Source organism: Trichosurus vulpecula, chromosome 9, assembly GCF_011100635.1.
Source record: "Trichosurus vulpecula isolate mTriVul1 chromosome 9, mTriVul1.pri, whole genome shotgun sequence".
Classification (NCBI taxonomy): Eukaryota; Metazoa; Chordata; class Mammalia; order Diprotodontia; family Phalangeridae; genus Trichosurus; species Trichosurus vulpecula.
In genome coordinates, this window is record NC_050581.1 from 12,241,774 (window position 1) to 12,265,856 (window position 24,083).

The 24,083-nt window shown below is 39.7% G+C and overlaps 1 protein-coding gene across 1 annotated transcript in view; it reads right to left on the reverse strand.

The window, feature by feature from the left end:
• GNA14 (G protein subunit alpha 14) overlaps positions 1-23,812 on the reverse strand; it is a 320,595-nt gene extending 296,783 nt beyond the window's left edge. Inside the window, exon 1 of the mRNA XM_036738781.1 lies at positions 23,689-23,812. Coding sequence (XP_036594676.1) covers positions 23,689-23,812 — 124 coding nt within the window. The remainder of the gene's footprint in view (positions 1-23,688) is intronic.
• Between the last annotated feature and the right edge of the window lie 271 nt (positions 23,813-24,083).

Here is a 24,083-nt window from a genome sequence, read left to right on the forward strand (position 1 = left end):
AAATAAATACATGCAAGAGGACTACAGAGTTATTTTCAGAATTCTTGGCAACTGTCTATCTTGAAAGGTACATATTATTAATACATGTGGTGCTTTGTTATGGCATGGCAGAGACCTCCAGAAAGGCAAATTCCAGTCTAATACAAGTTCTCACAGAGCCTAATATGCTGGAATGGCTTTGGGTAGAGGGCCTGGTGGTGATGAATTAAATGTACTTCGTCAGAGGACATGCCTAGCTAAGTCTGCAGGGGCCCATCAACAGGTTGACCAAAGGGACTTAAAATGTTGAGCCATGACATCTCTTGAAGACCATCTGCTAAGCTATTACTGAAGAGAATATATACAGGACACGTGAAAAAACAGGTACTTGGTTTATCAAAATACACCTGAAACAAGGTAATGTGTAGAAAGAAGCATGGCCTCTGAGAAAGTTGTTTTATACCAAGGGCATTGGCAAGAATCTGCTAGTTGAATACCAAATAAACTTGAGAAGGTAGTGTTAGGTAATCAAGAAAAGGCAGAAAATTCATAAGAAAAGTGTGGCTTAGGAACCCCTAGTGACCATATTAATAATTAGTAAGTAGAAATTAATACTCTGTCAACAAAGCAACTTTTTGGACTCCACAGAATCAGTAACATAAACTACCAGGAGAGAGAACATTTAGTACTGGCCACAGAAGCAGTCCTTAGGATTGGCAATAACTTATCAAGGGATAGAAAGGCAACCATATATCAACATCTTGTAAATAAATAGTAGACATACAGTCTATCCAGAGCAGGTATCAAGGTATTTTTTAATCAAATTAAATAACATACAAAACTTAAGCGCTGACAGCGTTTACAAATGTTGTATGTTGTATATTGTATCTTGTAAAAATACTTCTATAAAATAGAAACAGTGGAGTTTGACAGACAGCAAAAAACAGTTACAACGGGCTGGGGTGAGCTCTTTTCCTACCTGATCAGAAGGGAGACTAGAAGACTGAGTGTGAATCCTACTTCAAGTACTACTACTAGCTGTGAGATCCTGGGTCTGAACCTCAGTTTCCTCACCTATGAAAAAGGGAGGGGGTTTCCAATGATCTCTAAGTCTCCTTCCAGCTCTAAATCTGATTCTAAGATGTGATTCAATGGTCGATCTCCCTACCACTGGCTTCATACGGTGCCCCAGAATCTCTATCCGTACCATGGAACAAGAACCAACCTTCTCAAACGAGGATACATTTTGTGCCACTTGACCTGGGTGCAATTTGTTGTACGAAACCTCATTACAGTTCTGACAATAGTTCTAGAAGTAAAACACATAGCTGGCATGGAGGACTTGAACCAGGCAGACATCTGGTAAAAAGCAGGGCAGCCGACAAATTGATGAACTAACTTGATGATAATCTCATCATTTAAAAGGTAGAAGTAACTGAGGGGAACTGTATCCTGGACCCTATGCTGACATAGTTAGCACAACCCTCACATTTCAAAGATGAGGAACTGAGGCTCACAGATGTTAGGTAATTTGCCCAAGGTCACATAAGTAGAAAGTAGCAGCCCCTGGATCTGAATACAAGACCACTGACTCCAAAGCCATCAGGCTTTCTGCTGTATCACGCTTCACTTTAGACTATAAAAAAGCTCACCATCTTACCTACAGCTCTTATTTTACAAGTAAGAAACTGAAGTCCTGAAAGCAGTAATCAGCCTATCTTCAACCACATGACAGATGAGGATGGACCACCCAGCATAATGTGATATCTCCTGAATTTTAGAAGGGTAACTTTCAAAGTGTTTAAGAATTATATACAAGAAATTGGCTCAGGTGGTATAAGATGATCTCAAAAATGACATGACGAGAAAGGAAAAAGAGAGAGAGAGCTGTTTAAAGCGATATGCATAGAAGATGAAAAGGCAGGTAAGTAAAGATGATTTTTTAAAAATGGTATAATCTTAGAAAAGTGTCAGGAAAGCTAAAGCCCACGGAGTAAAATAGGGACTTGTAATGAATGCCAAGTACAACCAAAATTAACTTTTCTTTTTAAAGCTGTGCTGGGTACAAGAAAAAAAAATGGAAAAAAAGTCTAACTGCTACTTGGGATAGAGAGAGTGAAAGGCAGGTCAACCTAGCACAGATCTCATTTTATCCACTAAAGAGAAAAAAGATACACACATGACAAAAGAAAGAGGATTCTTGGGCTAGATGCACCTTGCTAATCTCCCCTTCACCCCTCCAAACACTTAAAACTATCACAGAATTGAGGGAGAGAGCTATCTACATCCAGAGAAAGAACTGTGGAGACTGAATGCAGATTGAGGCAAACTGCTCTCCTTTTTTTTCTTTTGTTTTTTCTCTCTTTTTTTTTTTGGTTTTGTTTCTTCTTTCTCATGATTCATTCCATTGGTCATAATTCTTCTTTACAACTTGACTATTGTGTAAACAAGTTCAGTGCGAAGTTATATGTAGAAGATATATGGGATTCTATGCCGTCTTGGGGAGGGGTGGAAGGGAGGGGGAAGAAAATCTGGAAATCAAAATCATGGGGAACTGAGTGCTGTAAACTAAAAATAAAAAATCTTAATAAAAAAGATACAAGAAATATATCCCCACTTAAAAGATAGGAAGATGGATTACATCTGTGATTTCATTGGTACTCCCAGGTGAAGATGCTGCCTCCACCAACGCACATCAGCACCATCTCCATGATAAACAATGTTGCACCATCTCCATGATAAACAATGTTAGAGAATTGCCTGGGTCACCCAGAAGTTGAATAACTTGTCCATGAATACACACTCAGTAAGTATCAAAGGCAGAAATGTTTACATATGTATATGTATATGCAAATGTGTATGTATGCACATATTACTATATTGCATGCATATATGTGTACATGGACATGCACATAAGCATGCACATATATACATGTATGTAATGTCATTATGTGTATGTCTACATATCATTTGTATATGTATGTTTTTCTGTGTTGTGTGCTTATATGTATATATTCATATACTCACTGTACATATTTGTATACACGTATATTTATATACATCCAATGGGGAAATTCATTTTGTTTGACAATGCATATTTGTTACGAGGAATGATTGTGTTTTTTTTTTCTTTTTCACTGGGGTTGGAAGAGAAAATAAATTTTTGTTAATTTAAAAATAAAACACTTTAAGACTATGCCAGTGGGGATATATAGATGTGGAATGCTGCATGTACTTTTAGATGAGGTTATTGTATTACTAATTTTGCTTAATTGTTGTATTTTGTTACAAGAGATATCTAATGATGAGGGTTAATCTGGAGATATTTGAAATGTAAAATAAAACACATCAGCGAAAGAAAAAAAATTTTTCACAGCAATTAAGTAATGTATTCAAAGCTAGTTGTGATTTGGGTTTCCTTACTTATAATAATCAATTGATTCATTTCAATGTGCTTAAGAATCTTTCAGTCTGCTCCCCCAGGAAGTGAGAGGTCAATTCATAAATATCCGGTTAATTTACTAACTCTGGTGGGCAAAAAAGAAGGACCCTCTGCTTATAACATCAAGATAGACATGCCCCCCCACTCCCAGCAAAAAAAAAAAAAAGAGACAGCATGGTGGACAGGACATTGGACTCATAATCTGGAAAACATATTTAAATCCTGCCTCCTATATTCACTAGCAGTCTGACTCTGGGTAAGTCACAATTTGTCTGGCCTCAAGGAATTCTCTAGGATTATGTTATGATCTGCCTTAGGCAAGTCACTTCATTCCTCTAAGTCTCAATATCTTCATCTGTAAAATAAATGGGTTGGACTAGATAACCTATAAGGTCTTTTCCATACTAAAATTATAATTCTATTGATAGATTCTTGAAGTTGACCTTCCCCAAAGGTCAGAAATTACTTGAGAGGGGGCGGAGATTCTGCTGGAGAAGGTACAGTTTCTACTATTTAAAAGCATCTTTGATGTTTTACTACTGTTAACAACTTTCTCATAGTTCAAGATAACATTTATTAAACACATATTAGTCTGAGAACCCCTTAATACAAAAGAGGGATATATGTTGTAAAACCTTTAAAATGAAGTACTACTTTATTTGGCATGGGAGAGGAGGGACACAGGAACACAGAGAGAAGGAGAAATACAAGATAGGTCACATTTATTTTTCAAATTTCTAAAGATAAGAAAAGGAAAAACAAACTACAGCTAGAACTGAAAGTTACAAGAAAAGGGTTCCATTTCTTTTACATGACCAAAATATTTTTACAAAGAAACCTTTCCTGTTGGCTAGCATTATAAGTGCTCAAATCTCTCAGCCTAGTTTCTTTAAAGCTCCAGGACCAGATTTAAGGCTGTCTTTGTATTAAATTAATCCAACTAGGAAGATATCGTCAGGAAGAAGAATGGATACCATCTAGATGAGTCTAGTTTGGAGAAAGCGACAAAATCAGAAAATGAGCATCAAATGACAAATTATGGCAGTTGCCAAGAATGTCAGGCTTCACAGTCATCATTTAGTAAGAGCTCGAAAATGTAGAGAGGAAGGAAGTAGTGACAAGAAGTTATCTCTCAGGAAGATACTTTAAAGTAGATTTGAGTTAAATCATGATTATAATAAGTTTAAGTCATTAGTCTGGGGAGACAGCAATTTTTTTTCTCCCTACGCAAAGTACATTCTTCTGTGTTTGACATAATTTTAATACTTGTCTTTCATAATAGTCTCTTATTCATTTGCCATTTTAAAACTTGGTTGTTTAAAAAAAAGTTTATGGGCTTGAATTCTTTTATGTAAATTTCAAAAGATAATATAGAGTACCCGATCTCATCTCCATGTGTTAATGATAAGTTACTTCTGAAGATGCAAATACATAGTTGGAGAACTAAAATTTAACAATCAAGGAAATGCCAAACACGGCCTTTTGGTCTGACTGAGCACTGACTTTCATCACACAAACTAATCTTCTTTAATCTTTTAATATAACCCAAAGACAAGTCTCTGGAAACCTCTCAAAGTTAGGTCCGCGACCTGTAAGCTTTAAAAAAAAAACCCAATTATGTTATTTGACAAGAGAGTCAAAATTAAATTTAAGCAGACCTTCAAAAATACATTTTCCAACATGAACAAAAATATTGCCAGTTCTATACTGAAGAAACGATGAATATTACACACTCAGACACAGGGGTATGTCATTATATTATTGGAAAGAAACTCAGAGGCCATCTTGTCCGACTTGTAATTGAAGAAGAAATTTATTTTACAGCCTCAGTGTGATAGAACCAGCACTTCTCTGAGGTTACTGCTTCCCTCTCAACTACAACATGGGAAGGCTTTACCTAAAAGAAGGCAAAACTGCCCCCCGAGCCGGACTGGCCTTAGCTTCCATCCCTTCCCTTCCCACCTCTCCCAACCAATATGAAGTAGTTCAAAGACAGAGGTGCCCCTGGGACCTGATTGGCCCTGGATTCACTGTTTCCTGGCTATCTAGGGCCAGAAAAAGTCCCAGCCATGTGGAGTCTGGGACTCTCACATATGGCGAATACCTAAGACCATACAAGTCACCCTACCCTGATGACCTACTGACACATTTCCAGATGGAGAAAAGGTGGGGTCATCTGCAGAGAAGCTAGGTGCAACTGTATCCTTGTTGCATATTTTTGCAATGTTAGGTTAAAGTAAACCTCCTCAATGACTTAAAGGTGTCTCATTTCATCCCAACACTAGAACTTAACTAAAGAGTGCTGGTGTTAAACTGTACCCCAACACCTAGCAAGTATACACATAGTATGGTTGACGATTCACAGAGAGAGAAAACTCCGAAAACCCCCTACCCCCAGAAGCCATCTATTCCTCATTGAATTAATTCTGTTTAGAATTTTCCCCCCTTTTTGCAAGGCTAAATCTCTTGGCAACTCCCACCCAATGCCTCTAGTTATCTTCCCTGGGAAGAACAAGAAGGAGTGTAACCTTTCTTCCACATGAAGAAAGTCCTCAAATAACACCAAATAAATAGAGGCCTTTTCCCTCTCTTCCTTCTCTCTGCTCCCTTCTCCCACTTAAGGCTTATCTCCTCCAAGCCAAACCCCACAAGTTTCTTCAATCAATCCTCCCATGGCATGATCAAGATACTAGTCCCCATCCTGGTTGCCCTTCTCTGGATGCTGTCCAACTTGCCTCCCTAAAATGTGGTGTCCAGAGCTCAATACAACACTCCAGATGCGGATTAATACAGGCAAGTCCAGGAGTCCTGACACCATGCTTCTTAATGTTGTCCAAGATTGCATAAGCTTTTCTAGCTACCATATTACATGTCCCCCACGTGATGGACCCTATGGAAGACTGACAAGAAGACAGACTAGAGAATTATAAAGTGAGGTATGATTTCTACTATTGGAGACAGTAACAACATTGATGAGATCACAGATTCACTGAAGAAAAAAAGGAACATCACCTTATTGACTAATATTTAGTTTATGGTCTCTTAACCCCCAGATCATTTTTCAAATGAACTACTTTCTAGCCATGGCTCCAGATTTTGGACCTCTGAAGTTGATTTTGTAAGCCCGTAGCTTGGGCTTGCTTTATCTCTACTCTAATTTTCATTTTATTAGATCTAGCTCAACATTACTGTTTGTCTTGGTGGTAAATGGCTGGACTCTTGTTTCTCATGTACCTTTATCCTGCAACTTTGAATTTTCTCGTAATCAGACTGTTTAACATAGGCAGTAATCTCCTCATATCAGGACCAATCTGTTGAACGAAAAAGTACGGATCAGAGAACTGACTTGAATGTTTACAGAAATATGTATTGTGTGCCTAATGATGGCTACTTAGTCATTAACCAAAACTATCTTTAGTTCCATTTGTCTTCTGAAGATCATAGACATTTCATAAAGAATTAACTTTAAGTCGTAGATAGATAGGTTCATGTAACAGAAAGGGCACTGGACCCTAAGGCAAGGGACTTAGGTTGTAGGCCAGAGACTGGCATGTTGCACTGAGGGTCTGATCTATTAATTCTAAGTTTCCTGAGGGCAGGGACTATGCCATTTTCTGCCCCATTTTTCCCCAGTAGCTCCAGCATACCTAAAACTTAACATTCATTATTGTTGAAGTGAGGCAGTGGAAAGAGCACTGAATTTGGAGTAAGAGAACCTCAGTTTCAATACTAGCTTTGTGACTTGTGGCTTTAGACAACTTGCTTAGTCTTTCTAGGTCTCAGTTGTTTCATTTGTAAAATGAGGGTGTTGGAACAGATGGTCTCATGAGATACTTACTAGTTATAAATCCTGGGATTCAAAGTATTATCCATGAGCCTCAGTTTCTGCATTTATCAAATAATTTAGCATGGCAAATTAGCTCTAGAGTTCTAGATTTGTAGTTGGGAAGACTTGCCCTAGAGATGGCTAATCATTTGATTTTATGTATTGGTAATTAAGGTGGGACTTTTTTTTTTTTTTTTTTACTGTTTTAGAGTGCTAAATTAAGTGCCTTTGATTAAGTCTTACTAGGAGCAAAGCACACACCCTTTTGCTAACTATGTATAAAGCCCCAGGCTCACACCCTTTTTCTGATTAGGTGTGAATCCTTACAGCCCTGAACATTAGCATTTTTTCTGGGGCTCTCACTCACAGAGGAGTGTTGATCTGGAAACTCTGGACAGCTGTTGTTAAGAGCCCTCCCCCCCCCACCATGTTGAAGAAACCCAGATGTTTTGTTTGGAGGCTGTCAGTCACTAGAAGAGTGGCATGGGACTCTGGGCAAGCCATAGTAACTGTCTCCCTCCAGCTTTGCTAACCCAGACCCATTGGTTCTTTGGTAACTATGAATTGTAATTTGGTCTGTTTATATTGTGTATGTTTGTAATTTGTTTGTATTTGCTCTGAAGTTCAGGTTGCTGGCTTTTCCTCCTGAACTAAGTGAGTTTACATATGTATGTTTGATTAAAGTGAGATTGTTAACCCCTTAAAGTTACTTTCCTTAGTAAAGCAGATCAAAAGAACCTGTGCTGGCAGCTCTTGTTGCTGGTCTTGTTGGGTCTTACACCAGGCAGCAGTTGCTAGTCAAACTGCTGTTGCATTTTGATGAATTTATATGAATAAAGTGAGGAAAAAGGAATACACTAACTGAGAAAGGTGGGAAAAGGAGTTACAACTTACTTTTTCATATAATCAGGATGCAAGGGGAAAAGACTATGCCAACATGGAGGAAGGGGAAGTGGGCGCTTTTGCCAGAACTGAACAGAAGACAGTTAAACCCAAATAAAACAGAGTTTGGACTAGGAAAATAATAAAATTAAACAAGGAATCATCATGAAGAAACAGGAATAGGACAGCAGGGTTTAAGAGGGCGGATAGAATAAGAGTCAGATTAATTTTATGCAAAACAAATATCAACTTTAGAAAGTGGATCATGAAAAGGGGAATTTAAATGATAGGTCAAAATCTTATAAATAGGGTATAAGGAGAGAAAAAGAAAAGGGCAGGGGGGTAGAACGGAAGCAAATTTCTTATTAGTGTTGAGCACACACTCATGCTAACTTGTTTTTCCACTGTAAAAGAAAAGGTGGGGGTGGAGGAGAGGTTCTCACTTTGCCATGTCTATGCCCAGTGATAAGCACAGCTCTTAGCAACATAGTAAGGACCTAATGAATGATTTTTCCCCCTTTCATTTTTAACACCATTGAATTGTTAGGAAGGGAGGGTGCAGGTGACCAGAAATAATTTTCACTGCCTTTCCCCACCCACTTTGTTTCTGGAGATGTAATCAATCACACCCTGTTACATTAAATAACCAACTCATTTTAAGTTTAAGAGCAACATATTGGTTCAACAAGTCTATGGTTCTTCCTGTGCTCCTTTAGGGAATTTACAGCAAATGAAAAGTTAGTACAGCCACAATTGCTCAAAGCCCCCCGTTAGGGATTCCTAACATTTAGGCAGAGGTGTGGTTTTGTGCCTAAATTAGAATCTACATTTTCTCTAGTTAATCCCTCTTTGAGAATTGAGGAAAAGATATGCAATAACATCTGTTACTAGATAGTCACTAGTAGGAGAAACTAGAGAAAGAAGAGACTTTTTCTCTTTTTTTAATTTATTTTATTTGTAATTTATGGAACAAAACAAGCATTTCCATAACATAGTGTAATGACAAAGATAACTGCATATCTATTATGTACAACTTACTATTCCTTTTAAATATATAATAAACTTATCGTGTGAATTCCTTTTTTCTCCCCCACCCCCCCCATGGCTACCATCAGACAAAGGCATTGCTCAAAGATCTGTTCTTGACCTCTTCTCTCTCCATACTCTCTACTTTGGTAAATTCAGTTGAGTGGCTTCAACAACAATCTCTAGGAAAGCAATTGCCCAGTTTTTAATTTACAGAATAAAACAAGCATTTCCATAACACAGTACAATAAAAAGATGATTGTACATGAAACTGCAAATCTACTATATACAACTTGCTATCCCTTTCAAATATACAAAACTGTCATTAAATTTCTTTTATTTTTTCCCTTTTTTCTCTCCCCCCAGAGATGGCTATCATTAGACACAAATGGGGTGCGTGTGTAGGATATATATGTGTATGTGTGTGTGTATACATACATATATATGTGTAAAATTATTCTAAATACACACCTCTATTTATCAGTTCTTTCTCTGCATCCAGATAGTGTCTTTCTTCATATGTTCTTTACAGTTAATTTGGGTATTTATAATAGACAAGATAACTTATTTTGAACAGACCTTTTCTTGGAACTTCCCTCAGCCCTGAAGTTACAACTGATGGTTTCAGCCCCAATCTTTGTTCAATCTCTCCCCTCTCTGTTATAGCTCAGTCCTACTTTTTCTTTTGTCTTTTGCCTATGAGTCCTGTGCAGTCAATCTTTTTGGGGCTTAGCTCTTGATATTCCCATGCCTCCCTCTCCACTGCCATACCCTCAAATCTCTAATTCCAAATTAGCTCACTGAGTTTATATAAGCCTGTATTAGCAAGGCAATAATCACAATATAGACAATAATTGTCAAAATGCCTATGTGGTTCTGTATCACTAAATATAAGAGACTCTCCATATAGAAGGCAGAAAAAGTAAATCATTTATTCAGACACCAGGGAACCAGATCCCAAAACCGATGAGCCCAATACATCACAGCAGCAAAGAATTCAATACACAATATCACAGCAGAGAACCGCTTCAGCCCATAACCCTCCCCACCTCACCCCCACCCCAGGCCTTGCCACCAACAATCACTCACAGCACTGCTAGAACACATCTGTTCTCTCCCTCAGCTCTAATGACTCTCTCAGCATTTCCTGTGATGTACTTTCCTTTTCTTCTCAGCAAGCTCCTCCCACCACACGTGACTTAGGCTTCCTATGACGTAAGTAGGTCACACGGCCTATTAATGGGAAAGATCTTCAAACCTAAATTGTCATTACAAAGCCCCACCAGGCCAAACCCATTAAACATTCAGAAGTCCAAGAAGGGAGTCCAGGACTTGTTTGTACCTGGCTCACATTTCAGGTTGACTGCTTCAGGCTAGACATGTTCTCACACAATAAAGGAATCCCTAAGTGGGACTCGCTTGATTGTCTCAATCAACCCCCACTACCTTTTAATTAACATGCCTTTATCAAGGGCACCTAGGTGGCACAGTGGATAGAGTATTGGCCCTGAAGTCAGGAAGATTCATCTTCCCAAGTTCAAATCTGGCTGCAGATACTTACTAGCTATGTGACCCTGGGCAAGTCACTTAACCCCATTTGCCCCAGCTCCTTATCTGCAAAGTGAACTGGAGAAGGAAATGGGAAACCACTGCAGCATTTTTACCAAGAAAATTACAAATGGAGTCACAAAGAGTGAACACCACTGAAGAATCAAGTACAAGAAATCTGTCCATACTGGTGTCCTACAGTAGAGTCTGCTGGGCATATTTTCCCTGAATACTTGCAGGTCTGTGACTCCTGGTATTAAAACTCTCTCCACCAAAGCCAATCTCTACTGTTGAGTCCATGACTAAAGGGGATAAATCTAGGGAAATACTTGAGATACACTGAGGTTAAGCAACCTGCCCAGTCACAAAGTTAGTGAGAGAAGAAATATGAAACCTATTTTACTATAACAAGCCCAGCATTATATCCACTATGCCAAGATACATACTTCTCCAAACCAAAACAACAGTCCTATAATACACACATACATACACACACATATGCACACTTACAAAAAAAAAGAATGAATTTTTCAAACATTTCCCATGCATTCTGTATGGATCTTTCCTTCTCGTTATCTAATATTCAAGCTCCTGGAGGTCAGGGGACTATATCTTTTTTAAAAAATCTTTCTATCTTAATTACCTATCACAGTGCCTAGTAAATAAAAATAATTCATTAGCACCAAAAAAGCAAAATTCTTTTTTTTCTTTTCATCCCTCTAAAAAAGGGGAGGGAGGGAGAGACACACACAGAGAAAGAGTGGGGGGGGTGTGTGGAGGGGTGTTGTAGAGGGATGTTCTATTTCTTTTTCCTTTACTCTCTAGGTATTTTAACTATCCTTCTACTATTTTTATTTTGAATCATACACGACAAATCATTTCTCCATCTGATTTATTTTTGTTCCCAGTGTCTGCCTTTGGTTTTCTTCCCTTATGCCTTTCACTTCACAATGCAGCTGATACTTTAGTCCTAACAGGGATAAACAGGCCAAACAGAGAGTATCAGAGAAATCCAACTATTCCTTCTACTCAAACCGGTTTTCTCTATCCAAGTTTGCCAATGATTGAGGACTGCTTCTAAATTGTTTCACTTTAAAAGTGACAGAGACAAATGGAGGCATTTTCAGAAATAAAATTCAAACCACTTATAAAATGACTCTCGGTATTTCACCAGCAACTTTCCTAAACGTAATTCACTTTGCTTCTCCCTCTTAATTTAAAAATCTATTTTTTCTTGTTTGTAAAAACTATTCTTTTGTATCTGGCATAAAACCAGAGGACTACAGAAGCAGAAGGGACCTTTGGATCCCCTAGTTGAAGCCTTAGCCAAATCACGAATCCAATCTACGATATCCTCATGTGTGGGCATCACTTCTGCTTAAAGACTCACTATTACCTGAGGCGCATATTTGCACATTTGGGACTGTTCCAATAGATAGAAGCAAATTTTTTCCTTATGTTAAACCAAAAATCTGCCAGCCTCTCTATAACTTCCATCCATTAGTCTCAGTTATGCCCTTCCAAGCCTAGCAGGACAAAGTTTATTCTCTCTTCTCTTTACTCCTTCCACGTGAAAAAAAAACCTTTAAATAATTGAATCCAAATAATTGTCCCCAAATTCTTCAATTTTCTAGGCTAAAATATCCCAGTTCCTTCACCCACTCTTTGTATGTCATGGTTTAAACTGTCACTATCTCATCTAAAATGGGGTGGAGGGTGTGTCCAGGGAAGACTAATACCTCAGGTGTGAGCTGCTGAGCCCTTTTCAGGGCTGCTCTCCACCTTTGGTGTCTGCCTGATCCACCTAACTCTCAGGGGCTCAAAGAAGCTGTAGTATGCACAGTAAAGAATTTTGGCAGGTGGGTTAAACCAGGATGAGGGTAATCAAGGCGTCTCAAACCCATTGGTGACTTAGGACAGTGTCTACCCCAAGCAGGTGAAGAACGGGCAGATAAGAACAATTTGTTCCAATGACTATGAAGGCAGTTGAAGCAGGCACTGTGGAGGGCTCAGAGTTTGGTTAGACATCAAAGATGCCAAGGTCATCCACTTCATCTCAAACCATCACCAGCTGTCCTGACTCTGTCCTGCTACTGGACTGTGATGACTCTAGAAGAGACTGGGGGGGGGGTGCTGACAACTTTGTGCAACTCTGCCTCACTTAAATCCAATTTATGCGTGAATCAAAAGACATCACCTGTACAATTTTATCATTTTTTAATCTATCTCAGAGTCCTGTGGCTACAGACAAGTGATAAAACAGCAGGTGCAGATATACGGGGAGCTGTAGTCACAGCCCTGTACACAGGCAGCCCAAGCCATAGGGTCATCTTCTCACCGGAAGCAGCAATGGGATTCAGCAGCCCCCTGGGTGTCACAGCACCTCCCGGTGTGAGGAAGGGGTTAGAAAAGGTACCCTAAAAACCGTCTACTTACCCAACCCTGGCCTGATTACCACAGAGCAGGTGAGGATCCCACTCTGTGGTTGAAACACAGAAAAAGAACCAAAACTTCTGCAAAGATCATTCCTCTCACCATTGGTGTATGGAATGCATGCACACTTATAGACAACACAAAATCCAGTAGACCTGAAAGATGAATGGCTCTTATTTCGAGAAAACTCAGTAGGTATCACATCCAAATAGCAGCCCTGAGTGAAACAAGGCTGGCAAATGAAGGCCAACTTACTGAAGTTGGAGGGGGATACACATTTTTCTGGAGTGACCAGAGTGAAGGGGAGCACCATGAAGCTGGTGTAGGCTTTGCGATCAAAACAATCTAGTCAACAAGCTTCTTTGCTTACCAAATGGAGTGAACAACAGGCTCATGAAAATACGATTGCCACTTGCAGGAAAATTTCACACCACCATCATCAATGGCTATGTTCCCACCATAACGAACCCTGATGAGGTCAATGAAAAATTTTATGAAGATGTAGAGACCCTTATCATCAATGTGCCAAATGAGAACAAGCTTATAATTCTAGGTGACTTCACTGCTAAAGTAGGCTCACACTACCAGACTTGGCAGGGAGTCCTTGAGAGGAGTGGAGTTGGAAACAACAACAGCAATGGTCACTGACTATTGAAGATCTGTACATCTCATGACCTTCTCTTCTCATAACCAATACTGTCTTCTATTTACCCAAACACAATAAAACCTCATGGATGCAACCCTCACAGAAAACATTGGCATTTTAATAGATTATGTGATTGTAAAGAGAAGGGACAGGATGTGAGAGTGAAGACAACATGTGGTACAGAGTACTGGACTGATCACAGACTTATCCTCCCCAAGCTAAATATTCATATTCAACAAAAGCAACAGCCCCAAGGCAAAATGACTACCAGAAGAATTAATGTCAACAGATTACAGTACTTCTCTGAGCAGGAACAGTTTGTTGTTAATTTGGAAGGAAAGTTGAGCTAATACATAATTGGCAATAATAGAGCAGAAAAGGAGTAGGCAGCTTTCAAAGATTTGTTGTACAGCACTGCATCTGCCTATCTGTGCCAGAACATTCACAATCATCAAGACACGTTTGACAAAAATGATGGGGAAATTCAGAAGCTGCTAAATGAAAAACGAGAACTCCACAGGATTTGCTGGCAAGATAATTCATCCATCTCTAAGAAGGCAGTATTTAATTCTATCAAAAGTAAAGTACAAGCAAAGCTTAGAGAGATGCAGGATTCTTGGCTCAGTAAGAAGGCAAATGAAATTCAGTTTTATGCTGACAGTAACACTCCAAGCGCCTTCATGGTGCCCCGAAGGCCATTTATGTGCATTTACGGGCTATGGTGCATCTCAGCTACTCAGTGCTGATGGAGCCACGTTGAATAGTGACAAGGACATGATCCTAGAGAGATGGACGGAACACTTACATAGTGTTCTCAACAGACCATTGTCAATCTGTGCTGAAACCATTGACTGTTTAACCTCAGGCTGAAGTCAATCCCTCCATAGCTGAAGTTCCAATTGAAGAAGAGGTTTTAAATGCTATTAGGCTCCTTTTATGGCAAAGCACCTGGTGCTGATCCTATTCCAGATGAGATTTACGAAGTAGGGTGTGAGCATGTGCCAGTGCCGTGCCATGCCGTGCCGTGCCGTGCCAGTGCCATGCCAGGAAACTGAATCTATTCCATTTGAATTGTCTTAGGAATATTCTGATGATCACCGTGATGGATGAGATACCAGATCCTGAGGTCCTTTCTTGAATTAAACTGCCAAGCATTCAAACTCTACTGCAGAGAGCGCAACTCCTATGAGCTAGCTTCATTGTTCAAATGCCAAACACATGCCTGCCAAAAAGACTATTTTATGGAGAACTCACACAGCACAAGCACTCACATGGCAGTCAGAAAAAGCAATACAAGGACACTCTCAAGGTCTCTTTCAAGAACTTTAGAGTTGATTGTATGACATGGGAGACACTGACACAGGACCACCCAGCATGGCACACCCTCAAAGAGGATGCTATGCTCTATGAGCAAAGGAGAACTGAATTAGCTTAAAAGAAACATGAGATGTGCAAATTTAAAGACTCCATCCCCAAAACTATCACATGATCTGTTTGTATTCAACTTGTAGAGCATTCCGAACTTGTATTGGTCTGATCAGTCACAGTTGGACACATTCTAACACGGTGATGTCATTTTGGTCCTCTCTGACAACAAAGGACGACAACCAACCAGATATATCACAGATTAGACTATCAATATCCCATCTAAAATGTGACACCAAGAACTTAGTTTCCAGATGTGGTATGACCAAGGCAAAGTATAAAAGGATTATTACTTTCTTGAATCTAGACCAAGACTTCTTAACCTGAGGTCTGTGAACTTAAAAAAAAAAATAGTTTGATGATTGCATTTCAGTATAATTTGTTTCATTTGTAAATCTATTTCACTTTAGGCATTTAGAAATATTCTGAAAATAGGCTGCCTATTTTCCATTGTTCTGAAAATGGGTTTCACCAAATGCCAAAGGAGTCCAAGACTCAAAAAGCTTAAGAACCCCTGCTCTAGACTGCAGCCAAATATCATATTAATTTCCCCCCTTCTATACCAACACTGTTGACCCACACTAACACAATAACCTCTCACGCGTATGAAATCCCCAAGTATTACTTTCCAGAATTGGCATCTTCTCCTCGCTCAGTATGTTATTTCCAGCTTTTCTTCTTTAGAGGGTGGGGGGTAACTTTAACTCTCAAGCAAGTCTCTCCTAAGTAATTGCGTTCCTAAGTGATAAGGCCACCTCCTAGTCCCATTATTTACATGTAATAGCTGAAAGAGCTTGGAAACCGAGAAGACATTCAGGTCTGTAACCAACATCTTAGCTTTAAGATCCCGAGGAGGAAAAAGAAAGAAGAAAGAGGGAAGGAAGAAGAAAAAGTACATTATCTGTAATGGTACTAAGAAAAAAGTTTTGTTTGGAGACAAGGACAGGAAGAGACAGACAGACACACACACTGAGACTATTAAATGAAAACTGGTTTCCTTTCATCTTCTCCAGAAGTAGCAATTCTCCTATCTCTTCCCACTTCAAACACCCCAATTACCTAAAAAGAAAAGTCCATTTGAACTTCCAAAACACTCAACACCACAAAAAGGTTCTTTTACTTAGGATTTGCTGGCCAAGATATAGGCAGAAGATCAAGGCATGTCACAGACTAGGTTCTTACTAAGTTGAGTTGGTAACTCAACTGTTGCTATTCTCCAGATGATAACTATCCAATGACATGCTACACTCCTTTACTAGGCAATATTTAGCTGACATTTGCAATTGTCTGCTTGACCCTCTGGGTTGTGTTCCAGTTTCTGCTACGTCTTTTGCCCAAAAAAAAGCAAGCTCACTAGCAACTTAAAAATGCAACTTGGAAGGCACTTAAGGTCCTGCTCAATCACAATGGCACCTGAGATACTTCAATGGTAAGAGCTAAATCCAGAAAGACAAAAAGAGTTAGGAGGATGAAGGGGTAAAAGAAAGGGATGCCATACACATAAGATTTTCACTTTCGTTCCCCCCTACTGCATCTGAAATATTTTTCACTTGCTAATGGATGAGGGAGGCTGCTGTACATTTCCTTTTCATCTCCTGCTCTTTCCACTTGAGAAAATGATTTCTAGCAATTATTCATTATAAATCCATTACAGCAAAACAGTCTTTATTGCCTAGCTTCAATTATCCTAAGTAAGCACTTCTCTTGCTGTCATTTTTAAAAGAATGTGGATGAATTTGTGGGAAGAGCACTGGCCTGAAAAGTCAAGAGACCTGGACTCTAGGTCTGATCTCTAGAACTAGTCAGCAATATAACCTCCAGGCAAGTCACTCAATTTCTTCACCTTTAAGGACTGACAATAGGGCATTTTAACCACCCTGAAGCAACTGGTCAATGTCAATCTTAACCAAATCCAGCATTTTTTAGTTTACCCAGGCTAGAAAAATTCAGGCTTATTGAAGCTGGCAAGCCCAGACAAAATAGTCTGCAGTCTAGGTTCCTGTCCACACTGAATTACCAGAATGGCCATTTAGTGGATGTCTCTGTCTCTTCCTCTATTATAAAAGCAACAGCAGGAAGGAATGAAATTTTTCCCCTAATCCCTTTTCTGGGACAGTTAAGAATAAAATAAATTTTGACTTGAAAATTGATCTTCAGGTGTTTGCTTGACTATATGATTTGTTATAAAAAGACCTTTATTTAAGGGTGGGATGATAGAGTTTAGAGATATTGTTATTTTTAAAAGAGCATCAATGAATCATTTTTAAAATTTATTTTTATTCTGAACTTAGACACCCCTCTCAATGGGCATTTCTCTGATATAACAGAAAAAGATAATTGTACCTGATATTATAGATCTCTATTACATGCAGATTGCTTTTATAAAGTAAATTCAAATTCGACCTGCAGCTTTCAAAGCTGCCTTGCTTGTCTGTGCTTCTTTCTGCCCTTTCTTCTGTTTCCTTTAATGAATCATTTGTTAAGCATTCACAGAAGGGCAACACTGGAACTACTATGATACTTTTAAAAAACCCTTATACTTGTCGGAGATTCATGGTTTCACATGCAGACCTCTTCTTCTCTTCTTTTGCAGATGTTGGCAAAGTTCAAAATAATAAAAGGAAAACTTATCATTTTAAAACTGTTCTTGGGGTCCTAGGGCAGTTCCAAATCATATACATGAGAGAATAAACTCAAGGATTGTACTACTTAACATTCTGAACCCCAAAGCTGCCAAATGAATATTCTGGTGAAAGCAGAGTAAATCCAGGTACTGCTGGTGAATGGGCAATAAAACTGCCCACTGTATTCGATAATAAGGTAGTCATTGCTAGACAGTGGCATGCTGGAGGCAGCCCAAACTGAAGATTGTTAAAATTTTAGCGTGAACATTTACACCTGGAAATCAGCAAACCTTATGAATTAAGGTTTGGTTTACTGCTTAGTTGAATGTCTAGACTTTAAAAAGTGATGGAGAAAATATTATTAGTGCAGATTAAACATAAAAATGTGCTGTGTCTACATTTTTCCCCCCGGAGAACTGGTTATCAAGCATTTACCAGTACACCACTATTGGTGGCCTAAGTACAATTTCAACAGAATGTTAAGGAAAGAAACTCAAATGGAAAGAGGCATCAAGCACAGAAAGCTTTTTCTAGAATTCTGGTATTAAAGGAAAGAAATGTCACAAAAACATTGAAAAAAAGGTTTTTTTGGTCAAGAGAGATTTTTCCTTTCAGGGGGCCTCAATTCACAAGCTGGACCATCTGTTTCAAGTGTGGGGCGGAAGCAAAGGGGAAGTGAAATCGGAAGAAAATGAAACAACTACTGTGGGGAATGAGATATAAAAATCAATATGTCATCAATCCTTCAATCCCTGCAGTAGCAAGAGGCCACCTGAGATTAGACAACATAGATTTACAGTAGATGAAATCAGCGTGATTGTGATAAGCTCCAGCCACAATTAGTAGCCTAGGAGAAGGATGCTCATCTCAGCCTGTACAAAATTGGAGAAGGAAGAGGAGAAAAGGTTAGCAAACATAAAGTGTAATCTTTATTTCCTTGCTCCCCTTTAGGTGCCTGGTATTGGTATTAGGGCCCAGAAAGGAGACATCACTGAACACTGTAGGAAGTCAGTAAATACTTTCTGTGTATAAATGGAATATTCTTCCTTTCCTGGGCTAGTATATTCAAAACTGCAGCCAAAACTTATGGCTACATTTGCATGACCTAAATCAGCTACAAAGATATTTCCTCCACTGTAGTATTAAATTCAACTCCTCTCTAGTATCTCCTCTTCCTTGCTACCAGGTAAGGTATAAGGTATATGTATATATAAGGTATATGTAGAGAGGCAGAAAATGCAAGCAAGCTGTCAGCTCTTTCATTACCATCCAACTCAATTCTGTCTGTGCTAAGTCCTCCCCCAGATGTGACTACCCCTTCCACTGGGCCTTCTGAAATGCACACTCCATAATTAACAAACTTCCTCTTATCTTACACCATTTCCTTCCTTGCTCCTCTCAGCTTTCGGCACTCACTAAGATTTGACTACTTCATCCTCATGATGCCACATTCCTGGCCACTCTTAGTAACTTAGACATTCATTCATCCCCTAGTCTCCTCAGTTGTAGTGGGGGAGCCATAATATTCCTTGTTTCCCATTGCTACATCTAGACCAGGGGTGGGGGATCTGCAGCCTGGGGATTTGTTCTGTGAAGTTTGGATTCAGTCAAAGGTCCACACCTGAGGACCTAGAGGGCCACATGTGGCCTCAAGTTTGCAGGCTCCCCACCCCCCCACGCCCCGATCTAGACACTCCCTCTACCACCATCATTCAGTAACCTCTCCTCTTTTCAGGTTCATGAATCTAAATTTGTCATCTAATCCAGATCATGGGAGCCATCATCTACTGACATCTACTGAACGAGACTATTCTCTCGCCTTTCTCAATGGGTTCAATGCAGGTCTCCAAGCTTCCTCTCCACCCCAAAACCTGCTACCACTGGGTTTATTGTTTATTAGAGCAAAATAGCACATTAATAGAAATTATAATGCTGAATTATATTTTAAATGCATCATAGTTTTTTTTAAAGTTTTCTATGTAAGTTTTGGAGGATGAAAGAAGAGGTTAAGAGAAAGGCTAAGACAAAGCTTCCAGAAGGAGTCTGAATTAGACTCTAAAGGATGGATAGGAATTCAGAAAGTAAGAAGCTATTAATGGAGGGCATTTCAGGTAAAAAGAATAGCACAAGCAAACATGTGAGACGGGAAATAATGGGGCACTTCTAAAGGAAAGCAAGTCTTCCAGTCTGGCTGAAATATAAGGTACATATGAGAGAGGACCATGAAATAAAGCTAGAATGACAGACCAAACCACCAAGAATCTTGAATGAGTTTGACTATTGGTAAAACACTGAAGATTTTGTTCCAGTGACATGACCAAGTATGTGTTTAAGGAAGCAGAGTCTGGCAGTGGGGTAGAGGAATGACTGGAAGAGGGATTTGGTAGAAGCCATAAGAGCTGTTGAAATAGCCTGTAATAGACCAGGTAAGGAGACCTATACTAGGACGGTGAGAATACACTGTAGCAGGCAGGTGGGGAAGACCTTGCAGAAACAGAACGGACTGGACCGAGTATGTGGGAAGTGGAAAGTGGGAAGTGATGGAATAATCTAAAATATTAAAGTTTCAAACATGGGACAATGGGAAAATGATGGCACCACTTTCAGAAATTGTCGTCATAAGAAAGAGCAGGTCTGGGGAGAAAAAGCTGGTTTGGATACTGCTGGGGCTGAGGGAGTGCCCAGATGAAAATATCTTCTGTAGACAGTTGAAAATTCAGTTCTGGAGCCCTGAAGAGGAGACACAGGGGTCATACAGGAAACTATGGGAATGAAAGAGATGGTCAAGGAAGACAGAACCTTGAGAAACATTTACCTTATAGCAGCCAACAGTTGAATAAAGAAGATAGACAGCTTCCTTAGATAAAGACCATTCAGAGAGATAAAAAGTGAACTGGGGAGTGTGTTGTTCTTGAAGTCAACAGAGAAGATAGTCAAAAGTAATAGATGCTGGAGAAAGCTCAAGAAAGAAAGAAATACAAAGATCATTGGATATATTGACTGGGAAGTTATTGTGGATCCTTTGAGAAAGCAGTTTTCAGGGAAAAAAAGTTGATAGAGAAGCCAGATTTTATTATTAACTAGAAATTGGACAAGGGGAGAACTAAATAAGATAAAATTTAATAAACCAAATGTTCACAAATGTATCTTGAATTAAAAAAAACTTTATAGGATGGAGAGGCATAACAAGATATCAGTTTGTCTAAAGATCAACATCTGAGTGGGGGTGGGACTTTAAAGAAAATATTTGGAATATTTAAGCTCAAGAAGAGGAGATTTGAGGAAAACATGGTAGCTGTCTTGTACAAAATATGAGCTTAATAAACATTGGCCGAGCTGAATTCTTACTGGGCACCTAGCTAACACATGAGTCTCATTGGATCTGTGATTTTAACAGAAATTGTCTTTCACTCATTGGTTAAAAGCAGAGGCTCTTAACCTTTTCTGTGTCATGTACCCCTTTGACAGTGTGACAAATGAAAAACCTGAGACAGCTAATAATCAATAAATTGATGGTCACTGGCTTCTCTTTCTAACTAAAGACAAAGCCATGAAGAGACTGAAAAGCCTTAATATACTTTTGGAAAAGAGAGGGACCCTTGATAGGTGAAAATCAACTCTTATTGGTGGATATTTAAATGAGAAGGTGGGCTTTAGCTCCTCCTGCTGAGAAGGTGGCTTGATCATGAGACTCAACTGCCTTCAGCAATCTGGACAGAGGAATCCATCTCCATTCAGAGCACTCTGGTCGGTTTTCTCCTTCATTAGCTGGGTCACCCTAAATCTCAATGGAGGGGTGCAAGGACAGCGTACATTCCCTCAGGGCAACAATTTGCCTAGATTCGATTTGGTTTACACTTCAAACAGAAGTCTCCTAGTTAGGTGGGGTCCTGCCCAAGATTGAAGAGCATAGAGCATGGAGACATTTACAATAGATGAAATCCGAGCGATTGTGATAAGGTCCAGCCACAATTAGTAGCCTAGGAGAAGAATGCTCATTCTAGCCTGTAGAAAATTGGAAGAGGAATTAGGGTTAGGGCAGTCCCCTGTATCAGCCATGCCCTTCAGAGACTGACTGATGGACCTCCAGGGGCTAGTCCCTGAATGAGGAAATAAAAAGCCTGGATGCTAATTAATAATGTGTTATTAATATGATAGAAAATAATAATTTCTCTCAGCAGTTTGGTGATGTCTATGGGCCCCTTCTCAGAATCATGTTTTTAAATGCATAAAACACATAGGATTACGAAGATCAAATGTATTGCAATAGTTATCAAATTTTAAACAAATGGAGTTCTGACCCTGTTCTTGGGTTGACTATTCTTAAGAAGCTGTTTTAGAGAGTTGGTTGTTTTGGGGCACAAACATTACATAATTTGCCCAGGATCACACAGATAATACAAAAGATGGTATTAGAGTCCAAGTGTAGATCTTACTCCAAGCCCAGTACTCTATACACAAACAAATCTGCCACTAAAATAAAGTGGCATTAAAGTAAAACTGTACGTAAATATATTAACACTAAATTAAACATAGCCTCGTTTGGTCACTCACACAAAGAGTTGAAATACACAATGTAGGTACTTACGCTTAGCAATAATCATTAGCCTTGGACAGGCACAGTATAATCCCTAAAGTTAATCTCCAGAGCCCCCCCCTCACCCTCCCACACTTTTCCTCCTAAAACATACTATTCAAGGCTCTGGTATAAAGCACGGAACACACACAGATTTTAAACTACTTGCCAGGCTTTGCAGGCAGACGGTTTTTCTGACAGGGAAGTTCCAGAACTTTAAATACAACACGGTAACCACCTCAGAAGGTCTCTGAAATAATGACAGACAGAACTTAACTTCACAAAGAGTTGCAAAAGTGGCAATAAGGTAGAAGGTTGGGCGTTGGGCGGAAATCACAGCAAGATGGGAACAGACCATTTTCAGAGCATAGAGCAAAGTGGAGTGAGCATTGGCACCCCACTAACCCCCCCGCCCCTCAGCTAACATTCTTCACATACAGGGCACCTCCATGGTCCAGTCCAGCAGGCTCTTAGCTAGGGAGGTGAGAAAGAGAAGGGAGATTTACTGCTTTAGGAGGAAGGCAAAAGGGAAAGAGGGAAAGCATTGGGTTAATAACGTGGTTCAACATCGAACAACGACCAACTTTGATAGACTTCGCTCTTCTAAGACAATATCAGAAGACTCAGAATGGAAAATGTTATCCACATCCAGAGAAAGAACTATGGAGTTTGAATGCAGATCAAAGCATTCTATTTTCACTTTGTTTCTTCTTTCTCGTGCTTTTTTCCTTTTGTTCCGATTCTTCTGTCACAATATGACTAATGTAGAACTATGTCTAATATGATTGTACATGTATAGCCTATATCAGATTGTTTGCATCTTGGGGAGGTGGAAGGGAAGGAGGGAGGGAAGAATGGAGAAAAAAACTGAACTCAAAATCTTACAAAAGTTAATGTTGAAAACTAACTTTACATATAATTGGAAAAAATAAAATATTAAGTGGGGGGCGGGGGATAACGTGGCTCAAGTCCTTGGCCTAGGTTTTCTGGAATGGTGGGCTGTCACTTGTACAAGATAAACGGGAAGGCCAAAAAAAAAAAAAAAAGGATCGTGAAGGGAACTTAAACCTCCAAGATTACAAACTGACTGACCAAACTTTACGGAAAGAATTTAAAAGGTGCCAAATAAGAGATCAGCGAGTAATACGATTACTAGAAATTAGTCCTACTGTGTGGCGCTGGTATTTCCACTAGAGCATTCTCTGAGTAAGACCTGATCGGGCGCATGTTTTGTATATGTGCGGGCTCCACCGCCAAACTCGCATTCTGTATTGCACTCACCCAGCAGCAGCAGCTTGAGCTCCCTGCGCGCATCCTTCTTGTCCCTGCGCAGCTGCCGCTCAATTTCGGCACTGATGCGCTGCGACTCCTTCTCCTCCGCGGACAAGCAGCAGCAGCCGGCCATGGTTTCGCACTGTCTCCTAAGTATGGGTCACTAGGGGCGTCGGGAGCAGACTTAGGACCTTCTCCTTATTCTCTCCCCGAAAGTGGTTTCTCCTTCGCAGCCTTTCCAACACCAATCTGATCGAGGGTTTAGCTGCAGAGGAATGGTCTCTTTTTCCTCTAAAACGCGTCCCAAGAGCTAACTCGCCCGAAGGGGTTTCTTTCTGGTTGGCAGTTCTTCCCGGGGGCCGAAAAGGATAGATCCTCGGCAGCACAAGCAAGGCAGATGCAGG